Source organism: Pieris rapae, chromosome 9 (genome assembly GCF_905147795.1).
Source record: "Pieris rapae chromosome 9, ilPieRapa1.1, whole genome shotgun sequence".
Lineage (NCBI taxonomy): Eukaryota > Metazoa > Arthropoda > Insecta > Lepidoptera > Pieridae > Pieris > Pieris rapae.
In genome coordinates, this window is record NC_059517.1 from 8099036 (window position 1) to 8111043 (window position 12008).

A 12008-nucleotide genomic window follows, 5' to 3' on the forward strand; every position below is an offset into this window, starting at 1 on the left:
GAAACTATATGGGTAATATGTAATGTTTAGAGGGCACAGTCAAATGCCATATAACAGCAACCTTTATTGATTTGGTGTTATTCTTAGTGTTCAATTTAAGAGCATAAATTTCAGTTACTTATTAAGATCTGTCTAAAATATAATGACAAGTAGAAATAATTTGCCGATTGGTACTTTTGATTTGTGGTATTTTATCGACTAATATGGTATATTATATAAGAATTGAACATAGCCGGTATATCGTCATATATCGAAAATATTTTTAGTAAAGTAAAATGGCGCTAACGGAATCGAAGTCAATTTTAAGATTTTTTTATTAATAATTTTAATTTTTATGTAAAAAGGTTAGTATTTAATAGTTACTAAACACAATGTCTAAATTAATTGATTTTAAAATGATATTAATTCTATTTGAAAATAAAATTTATATGACCAATCAGTTTATTCCGTTGTAATTACACGGTATGGAGGAAGTTTGAAAACTACTTTAACATAAACATGAGTAACTTGAAAATAAGAATCAACATCTGTCTACTTGGCGTATTGATTGCAATGGTTTGTATATTTTTTCTACTTCGCATTTTTTTAAGAACATTATGTACCATAAAAATTGATTTATATGGACCATTGATTTTTTTTAGTATCGTACTTACCATTAATTACAGTTGCTCCAGAATTATATTTAATAACCTATTTTTTTAGCATATTTGCGACGCAGGCATTTATTTAAAACCGATTGATCTAAGCGATTTTGATGCATCAGAAAATACTGATACATTACTTTTAGCTGTCGCACCGGTAAGTAACATTTATTATAAAAATTTAATACCAGTATTATTAATGTATTAAGATAATTAAACCTAGTTGTGGACCCATCTTTGTGATGATATCGCTTTTACTACTAAATATAGAATGTATTTTTAGTAAGATAAAACCTCCTTTAATTCCTGATCAGACGACATTTTCGATACTGAAAAATAGAGGGATTAATAGTACTTCCTTTAAAAAAAATTTTTTTACAGGATGACCTTAGAACGAAGTTATCACCAAACGATATAGAACCTTATAGATCATTTCCCAAGCGTTATAATAGATCAAATGATTCATTAGAATTTCTAGGCGGCTTACCACTTGGTAACAAACAAGTAGAAATGTTAAGAAAATCATGGCGTGATTCCTGCAATCGAAAAGCAGCTAAACTCTGTCGGAAGGCTTGTGTCAGTACATATAAAATTGTATGTAGTGCATATTTGTGTAAGAGAGGTATGAAACGAAGCTTCAAAAGAGAGTGTAAAAGAAACTGTAGAGGGCGCTTTGCTTCCGGCTCGCGGTCGGATTCTGAGTGAGAAAGATTCACACTGCTGGATATAATTGCAATATTGCGTAATAGTATTTCAAAATACCTTATACAATGCATTTGGCATAATAAAATTTGCAATGATATATAAATGTCAAAATTATGTTTATAAATAAAAATAATTAGTAAATGACAATGGGCATTAACATAAAAAAATGCCTACATATAATTTTATTAATACCAATTAATTATCAATAAAATTGTTTTTTATTACTTAGTTGTGTCGTTTTATACTTTTTAATCAAAGATAATGTGTTTTTGGTATAAAGCTATTTAGGGATATTAAATAAAACCATATTTAAATACTTCATTTATTAACACTTACTTTATACTCGCACTTACAATAACCGATTTAATCAGTCTTATTTACAATGGAATATAAAACATATCTACATGAGAACTTTCCAATCCCAATATCATATACACGTACTTTAAAAGTTAACGCAACATAACAAAAGCTATACATTTTTATATGTATAACTTGTGCAGCGCTCCGTGGACGTATTTGAATCATGCATAGTTCAAATATGCATTCTGTATTCACAAACGGATTATAACTGTCAAAAATTGACTTATGAAGACCAATATGACAGACTTCAAGTATAAGTTGGATTTTTGTGGTCTTACGGCTCATGCCCACGAGACGCGAAGAGAGAGTTTTTCGCCGGAACTAGGTGGGCCGGGTCTTTTTAAAAATACATACACAAGAGAAAATATTTTTGCTGTAGGTTTTATTATTTATATACGATATGTGGTATAAACAGTTTGCCTCAATTAAACTTCTCTTTTGTTTTAAAGAATTGTTTTCAGGAAATTGAGTGTGCTATTCCAGAATATAAAATGTGTCACAACTTAATGATCTATAGATAATTTAAGTCCGAGTTGATATATTTTTACCGACTTCTACACAAACAGCATGGTTATAGCATCTCAGAATAACCTCAAGTCAAGAGCTACAAAAGTTTGAGAGTGTTTGAGATGTTTTTGTAAGAACATTACTAAATTGTTTTATATTTTTCTTTTGTTTCTGACAATATGGCTATTTGAACTATGGAGAAATAATAAAAAAATTGTGTAAATATTTTTAATGAGCATTAACTTACTAAAGTCTCTTCAGGCGTTGACTTAATGATCTATAGATCTTTCTAAACTCTAATTAACAGATGGCTGCTTATGCGCAAGATATAGTGTAAAAATACTCGTTAAAGCACTTACTAAAAATATAACATCGAACCAGCGATGGTAGAAATTAAACTGCAAATCACCTAATACTTGCGTCACGATAATCCTGTACTCGGGTGGCATATTCATCCGCATTAACAGGACAGACGAACAAAAATACATACCCATAATTTGAGCAAGTATCAATACTATGATGTTTGATGATTTTGATGACGATATTTTGTAGAAGAACTGAAACAAAATTATTAATGTAAACAATTAGCATGACAAGTTGGTAGTAGTCTGTGCAGTGATGAAATTGTGCGTTGTTATGTTGACAACACTGTTAAGTCATTATAGTTTGTCAGTAATCTTTATATGGATAAAATAAAAGAATTAATTTTTCTTAATAAATTAAATGACTCGCAAACATAATTATATATCCTTCAAACGCATTAGAATAGCCTTAGAAAATAAAGAACAGACTCATCTCGTTGTTTGCTACTTTAGCCCTGTTATTGTTCTTTGATAGTATAATGTTCTGTGCATAACACAATTATAACTTTTTTTTAAATTTGAATTATTTTTTGTTTAACTATTAAATAATTATCAAATTACAGAACATGTTGCTATTTTGAAGGATATTTCCTTTGTAATGCTATTTTTTTAATTATATTCAGATCGGCAACACACTTGGGAGCCTTCTGGCAATGTGACTGTCCATGGGCGGCTTCCTGCCCATTTGCCTCCGATTATATAAAAAAAAAATTGAACTCACCTTAGTTAACGTTAATAATAATCCACGTATGCTGGTCAGCACAATACAACCGACCAAGATGAACGAGACATGTTGGGACCAAAAGGCGAGATCTATATTCCATCCGAGCCAATGCACTACCAACTCCAAGCCTCGGGTCACAGGATCCTTTTTACCAACTCGGTCGAACACTATGTTAATTGTCGACTGAAATGGTAAAGGATAGAAAACCTTTGCGCTACAACTGTTCGTCTTGGTACAGATTTCTCAAGTCAAGTCAAAAATCATTTATTCATATAACACAATGTACACTCATGAACGTCAAAAACGAAATATACATTAAATGCTTCTAATTGTACATTTACGGAAGTATAACGGAAGAGGAGAACTGGCTATAAACTCTCCGCCACTCTTTAATCGTAAGTTTTTTTTTACACATTTGTAAGGAGCTGCAACCATTACACCGTGTTCCACATGATTGTACAATAAAAAAAAAATTAAAAAAAATTGAATGAACTAAATAAATACAGCAAAAAAGGACCCTGATAAGCAAAAGTCAGGGGTGGGTTCGCAGCTCCAACAAAAAATATGATTGTCCAGCTCCCCACGGAACCAATTCGACTTAAGCCCGGCGCACACTGTCGGTAACTATGTCTTGGCATGCTGCAACCTTCTTAGGGATGACGAGGCGTCCTTAAACATGCCGTCCTAGCTACCCCCAAGTGTTGTCTCGGCGCCGGCGGCGTCACGGGCGACGGCGTACCGAAAGATCTCGAAGTATCCCGAAGGATCTCGAAGTATCCCGAAAGATCTCGAAGTATCCCGAAGGATCTCGAAGTATCCCGAAGCAGCCTCAAGCTTACCGAAGCGGTATTTTTATTACTATGTGATTATATATGAAGTTAATGTATAATGCTTTTTATCACCTAAAATAAGAATTTTAGGCTAAGGAGCCGTTTCGATGCCGATAATGAGCGCCGGGTCATAGGGTCAACAAAAGAGTGTGACAATTCTTAAAAGGCCAGCAGCGCGCTTGCGACACTTCTGGCAATGTGAGTGTCCATGAGCGATGTTTCACTTACGATAAGCCTACTGTAACAAAAAGACAGACTAATCGTATTTCCTATTAGACCTAAGCCATTCCAAACAAATCTAACACGCTGTTATAATCAAAACAATTTAAAACATTAATTTAAAAAAATGTAAATAATTTAGAATATGTTATATGAATAATTGTTCAAGCCAAATATAAAATACTTACAATGAAAATCTTCCATACACAATACAAAGAGAAGAAGTATCCGAGGAAATTGAAGTATTTCCCTTGAAAAGTGGTGGACCATTCGATTTTCTCTCTCATTGTTCGAGCGTCATGTGCTTCTAGGAACAGTTGTCTACTTAACTCCTCCAACGCAGCTATCTCTTGGCGAAGCTGAGAAATATCTAAAAAAAATAAAAAAAAAATATAGTATGTGTTTGTATCCCTTCAATTTTAAAGCCACGATGCTGATCACCTTAGGCTTCCCAAGTTGATTTGCATTGAAATATTTATTTACATATAGTTTGAAAAACAATAAGCATAAATAATTAGATGCAGTTAACATTTTTATAATAAAAGTAATTAAATCTAAGTTCACTTTATTTTTAACGGCGACTTCTGTGTCAATCACAATTCCGCTAATGTCGCGTTCTAAGTCTTAACACGGTTACAGTTAAATCTAAATTGAAACAAATAATTACAAAAGTCAGCAACCGTTTTGCGCGGTTTTTTTTTGTTTATTGTTCGCATAGATTATTTTTGACAGCAGGTTTAAGGTTACGTTGTCATTGATATATTCTTTCAATATCCACATACCAAATTCAAATCACTTTTCTACAGATAAAAAAATATTTACGAGTAATTTTGTTTTGTCCCAAAAAATGTTTGATAGCTTCAATAAACAACAACAACAACAACAAACATTATTATTATACTATTGAGAAAATAATATAATCTAGTTCAAAAGTTTTAAATAACTTACTTTCAGTCCCCTGACTTAATGGGTTAGTAATACTCCCAACACTAGACAAAATATTTGTCCAAAAACCCCTATTCTTCACATTTGACTGATCCATCATATAATTCTGTCTCGCTCCCACACTATTAGACTCAGCTAGTGCTATCCTTTTCTTTTTAACTAAAATCATATCCATTGTTTGTAGCAGCTTTTTTTCTATTGACAATACATCTGATTGGGTAACTGGTCTGAAATTCAATGTATTTAAAATAATATTAAGCCTCATTAAATAAATAGGTGTAACTCCTTGGTAACTTGATTCCTTAAAACATTAATTGTTAACTTTAACTTGAAAAAATGGTTACCTGATAAATATGGCCATGGATGTGTAGGGATAGTTAACAGCACCAAAACCAGATAGCAATGCCATTACAGTAACTCCTATTACGCCTATACGAGATACCCCTTGCTCTATAGAAAATATACCCTGGAAACATTAATTAAAAAATTAAGTATCGTCAGTTTCATCAGTCAGGTACTTTGCTATTTCAATAAATATTTGAGATTTTCTAGTACATAGTATTTGATTACAAAAAGGGTTGATAATGCATATTAGCATTGAGTAACTCTAAATGGAAGTTAGTATTTAAATTGATGTAAGTTGAAATGTAAAGAAATAGGAGCTGAAATTTAAGGATATAGATATACCTGTTTAGGACTCAATATGGGAAATGGATCTCCGATCTTCCAAAAGAAATATAAATATACTAGCCATACAAATATTGTTAATGGCCGTATGTGCGATCTTGATACTGGAACAGTAAAATAAGTTATAATAAGATATTTTCATCTAATGTTTTATTTATATATCAATAATTGGCATTTGAACATTAATTCTTGGATTCAAACTCTGAGAAGCTTGTAATTCTTTATTACAAAATAAAAAACCTTTGATAATCAACTACAACAGAGTTTTTTAGTTTCTTACTGCAGATAACTTACTGTAAGCTCCATGGTTGTCTATCTATAAGCATTTTTAGATATCAATCTGTTTATAAATTGACAACTAACATACACAACTTCTTAAAAAGATGACAACTCACAAAATTGAATATTACTGATGCAATAGTAGGCAATGTAGAATGGTATCAGAGCAATCACCATAAATAGCAATGAATAAAGCCCCAAATTCCAATGGAAATATCTTGAACTGTAAAAAAATACCATATAAGCTATGTAATACATACTTGAAGTGAATGATTTTATGTTTTATTTATTGTTAAGACAGTCTTGTCAAACAAGATCTCTTATATATATATATATATAGATATATTAGATACTTTTAAACTGACCACTTGGGTGATTGAGAAAATCAAAACTTTACTTTACTAGCTGGTAAATATAATTTTAGGACTTACCTTGAATCTAAATAGCCAATAATCTCAAATATGATAAGTTCAAACATTGTACAGCTCAAAGCAAATGTAACAGAAAATATCAGCTGCACAAGACTATGGTGCACTTCATAATCACGGAATAATTGTTTCACAAAGAAAATCCAACCGCCTATAAAGAAGATTGCCTAAAATTAAACTTATATATTAGTATCATATGAATAAGTATTATATTTTTTTAAGAATCTACTCTTATTTATTGTGTTTGTGAATATTTGAAATGTATTATTGTTTTACCAGATATAGAGAAACTATAAAACTAAATTATCTTACTTGAGATATAAAAACTATTAATGAATCTTCTAGGAAAGTCATAATTCTACTTTCTGATTGTTATTATTTATTCTGTTTCAGCACACCGCTTGTTAATAATTTATTATTTAGAATTGATTTTTATTAATCTTAATCACAGCTTAGCTCAACGCCGGTGAATGGTTATCAAATAAAAGCACAGACTAGAAAGATTGAAAAGTATACAATATACATAATATTTATAATATCATTAGTAGGATTCGAACTAAGAATAGAGAATAAGCTCTAGAGGCGACTCCCTCTGCTAAACCGCATATCGAATCGGAGTTTGGTCTGGCATCAGGGCCCAACAATGTTTAAAACCATCTTAAAATTCATATTTGCCATTACGTCAAACTTAAGGCTTACCGCAACGTCAACCAATATACAAATTATAGGCAGCGGCACGTAAGTGTAGCGCTGGCCGATACGTGGAGGGGATTGCTGCGCATGTGTACTGCGGGGGACGGAATACGACTGGAGAGCCAATCGACGCTCTTCATTCCGCTAGCCCCCCTCAGGTACCTTATTTTTTACTTCTGCGCAATAACAGTCAGCGCTAGAGTTTCGTGCCGCTACTTGTACGAGCCCTGAAGCAAAATAGTTCGTCTAGTATGGCAAGTAGTGCAAAGCGTAAAATACTGGTAAAATAACTACAAACGTTAAATAAAAAGTAAACCAAAATTTGAGGAAAATTTCATAGTTTATTTTAACATAACTGAAATTCTTTCATGACTGATATGTAATATTATAAAAATGTTCTAAAAATCGTAAAGAGCTTATTACACCACGCGATATTCAGACAGTCTTACTAAGATTCAGCCTAATGTAATAAGAGTTAGCCTGTTAGCCTGTCTAATTAGACCGACCGAATGGGTTCGGCGGTGCTTACTGGCTTACTTGCTGAATATCGTGTAGTGTAATAAGACTTACCACGCTAAACCATTCACTATTCAGTCAGCGCGCGGCAGTCGCAGAGCAAAGACCGCGTGCACCGTGGCGTGTTCGCAAGAAAAAAAAGTACTTTGGAATGTTTTTTATTTTTTATAGATAAAGTTAGCCAACGCTCGACACACTGATACATTGGTAAAAACAAACATGAATCTTAAATTTAGAAAGAAGGTTCGGACAATCAATCTTATTATAGAATATCTTAGCTGCAAACGATGTGTCAATAAATTTTCTGCGATTCTCTAATGACAACATACTAAAGTCTGCCAGCCTGGTTCTGTTCTTGATTTGTACCGAGACATGCCATTTTTATTGCCATATTGAATGTATGGAGTATCTATTAAATTACATATAATAATATAAATTACTAATATAACATTTTAATAGTCATTCAAACTCGGCAACTCCTACTCTAAGGTAGTTTCTTAAGTCACATGGCGACATCCGTCACCGACTACGTACACTTTGCAAATGAGTAAAAATGAGTTAGCATGCGGTTTACAATAATTAATAACAAACAAACAATTAATAACAATATGGTTAACAATAAAACTCTGATGAAAAAAAGCATCCCAATTGCCACTCTCTTGCATTCTTAATTGTTTACTATCTATACTGTTTTCTTTTGCTATGTAATATGCCTATGTAATTGCTTTTTAGGTATTTACATGGTATATTCGCGAATTATTGGCAGACCCATATGTCTTCTTCAATATAAAAAGTCCCCTTGGGATTATGTGTGCTGTGATATCGACTGTGACTTGATTATTAAGAAAGTGCATGGATCTCTTTAGCACTGCGCCTTCTTAAACTCTCATGTAATGTCCACACATGTATTTCTTTAGTTTACATATTTGTTTGATTGTCCTCATATTAACATGTTGATTCATGATGTTTCAGAACAGTGTTGGCCTAGTCATGTTAATGTGACTCTCAAGTCTCATCTCGGGTTGTAGGTTCTACTCCTGGCTATGCATCAATGGATTTGATTGATTTATTTATTGTATAGATGAGAGCATAAATAAAATAAAATTTGAATATTTTTATAATATGTTAGAAAATAACACATACTTATAAGCTCAAAACGGCTCTTCATCAGACATAAAGTATAAGTTTTCAACAACAGGAAGTTTTAACTTTGTTTCATTTATATTATCTTCTAAAGATGATTTATTTTCTTGATGAGTTTTCATATGGTTTTCTAAACAGATTTTTGTAGTATACTTGTGTTTGCATACTGTACACTGAAATATAGCATCAGCATGAAAACGTTTCAAATGACCAGCTTTGCGAGATGCTGATACAAATTTCTCTTCACAGTAGTCACATTTATATGGCTTTTCTCCAGTATGTGATCTTGTATGATACAATAATGACTCTTTCGTAACAAACTTCCTACCACAAACATTGCATGGAAATTTTTTATCCTGAGTATGTTTAATTATATGAGCTTTTAATCGGCTTGGTGCCCAAAACTTTTTCTTACACCATTTACATTCATGTGATTTATAATTCAAATGCTCATGTTGAATATGAACTCGTAATGTTACTTTCTGTGTATACCTTTTATTGCAATAATCACAAGTGAATTTTGCATCTGAGGGCGAAGCTCTAGATATTTGTTTACATATATTTAAATCATAATGCTTTTTATAAGTAGATTGGCTTTTATACACCCGTCCACAATCCTTGCAAACTATTTTAAAATAGTGACTAATTTCATGCATTTTTAAAGTATGGCGATTATAAAATGTTTTACCACATTCACTACATACTAGAGTAACATGACTTTCATCTTTATGAGATTGTAGTATGGCCATAGACCCAAAACACCGTTTACAAATTGTACATTCATAGTCTTTAGGTGCATGAACTCGAATGAAATGGTTTCTTAAATTTGATATTGTAGGATAAATTTTCAAACATTCTTTACATTTTAAATTCAGCCTATCATTTCTATCATAGAGCATATCTTGTGTTTGTATCTTTACAGTAACCTGTTTTTTTTTATTCTCCACTATTTCATTTTTCACTATGTCTGTTTTAAAATTTAGATCATTAATTATGGAGTCAATTCTTTTCAATGCTACTTGGCTAGACGGGGCAATTTTTTTATGATAATACTTTTCTAAACTATAATGTTTTCTATCTACAACAAGAAATAAAGTCTTCTGATCATCGCAGTATGATTCCAATTTAATGTTATTTAGGAGACAGTCAAGAATTTTTTTTAAAGAAGAAAAATTCTGTCTAGTAGTATTGATAAATTTATAACTATTTACTGCTAATCTTATACAAGTTTTGCATATGGTCTTGTTTGGTGATAGTTCATGACATATCTGAAAAATATATATAGTATTAGAAATTTAACAAGATTTTGAGTTATAGTTTTACATATAAATAATAGAAGAATAAATATTTATCTTTATTACCTCATCCCCCAAAACGAGGGTTAGTATATCTAATAATTTTAAAGAGCTTTCTGTATTATTTTCAAAAACCGTAACTTCTTCATTTAATTCTGACTTTGTCTCATTTAAGATAATTTTGAAACACAGAGCGCAATACTCATGTCCATTTAATAATGTCGCAAGTAAGTTTGCCAATGCCATATTATATATCCTTAAGAAATAATCCTTTAAAGTTAATGATTAAGTTTCAGTCTGCAGCACAATAACATAAATTGAAATAATAAATATTGCAAATTGCGAAAGCAATATTTTCAAGATAAAACCACTTTTTGAAAATTTGTAAATAGAAATCTGTCAGCAGTCAAATTGTACAGATCATGATAATGAAAAACGACATTTTGGTTGTAAAAACATTATTATGTTCAAACCGCTTTTCAGGCGGTGTTCGAATTTTGCAAATCATGATCGTTGAGCCCTACAAAAATATCACGGCAACAACATAAACTACCCTACAGATATTTTAAACTTAATACAAATTCCTTTGGCGGTAGTAGGTCACGTCTTTTGTAAGATGATTTTATGTCAAAACCGATATTATTCATAAGTAAATTGTCAACAGTGTATCAAGTTTTTAAGTGAAAATTGAAATGTTCAGAAATCAGACCAGGGGCTACAATCTTAGTACAAAAAGTTTGGAATTGCAATGATATAAAGAAAACTTTTAAAGATGGTCATCTTTTGATATACTTCTCTAACCAGTGATATGTTTGTTTAATTTGGCCGCGTATTAAGGAAAAGTTTATTAACTTGCGCATACAGATGGCACTAAAGTACCATAATACGTCTAAATACGATTGTTCCAAGTATTAATAGTATGCATCTTCAACAGTAACCTTCTTAATTTAGTCAGGCTGTAAATTGGTAGAAGTGACCATTTTTACACATTTCCTTAATTTGGTAGTTTTTAATCAATGAGCAACACAAATGGCTTACTGGTTCTTATACAAGAATAATGAGTTTACTTTAGTTTATTTAACTTGTTGGCGTAAGAAACTCAATTTTACTGAGTTTTATCATAACTTTCGATGCAGAAACTAAAAAAGAAATGTTTTAATAAGTATCAACAAAAATAGTAGTAGATTTTTTTAAAGTGTATTGCAACATTGTAAAAAAGTTAGTGTCATGGACGCCGTGCTGTGTATGCTGTGCTTTTGCGTTTTTAAGTGTTTTTTTGCCTTAAATTCGTGCTCTTTTCATAAATACGTTGAGTTGAGTTCGCTCCTCCGGTTTTATGAGACTTTAAGTTATTTATTGTGAGACAGGACTCCATTCCCAGATAAATTTCACTGTCGCTACGAGAGACTGTCCAACATATTTCCAACCGTTAATATGGCAGGTATGTATTTTAATTTAATAGTTAAATACCACAAAATTTTAGATCAAAACATCATATTGAAGCATTTATACTATTTACTAACTAACACCGAGTCACATCTTTGAAATGACTTCAAATATTTTTTTGAATCAGATGTCACCTGGCGGAATTCCCTTACCACACCAAATATTTTTTACTTATCAAAACATGATATTATTTGATGGGTAAAGGTAAAGAAGGGTCAATACTTATAT

The 12008-nt window shown here is 31.6% G+C and overlaps 2 protein-coding genes across 2 annotated transcripts; both read right to left on the bottom strand.

Annotated features, from left to right (window-relative positions):
• Nucleotides 1-2236: 2236 nt before the first annotated feature.
• On the bottom strand, nt 2237-7202 carry LOC111000733 (Golgi pH regulator). Its single transcript, XM_022270288.2, has 9 exons — nt 7000-7202; nt 6691-6854; nt 6376-6482; nt 5981-6084; nt 5638-5759; nt 5297-5520; nt 4537-4718; nt 3297-3482; nt 2237-2770 (listed from the first exon to the last, which is right to left on the bottom strand). Exons 1-9 carry the CDS (start codon nt 7039-7041, stop codon nt 2510-2512), a joined length of 1392 nt encoding a protein of 463 aa, XP_022125980.1. The 5' UTR covers nt 7042-7202; the 3' UTR covers nt 2237-2509.
• A 1759-nt stretch (nt 7203-8961) lies between these two features.
• Nucleotides 8962-10660, bottom strand: LOC111000737 (zinc finger protein 33B). Its single transcript, XM_022270294.2, has 2 exons — nt 10401-10660; nt 8962-10307 (listed from the first exon to the last, which is right to left on the bottom strand). The coding sequence occupies exons 1-2, from the start codon at nt 10578-10580 to the stop codon at nt 9048-9050; spliced, it is 1440 nt and encodes a 479-aa protein (XP_022125986.2). The 5' UTR covers nt 10581-10660; the 3' UTR covers nt 8962-9047.
• Between the last annotated feature and the right edge of the window lie 1348 nt (nt 10661-12008).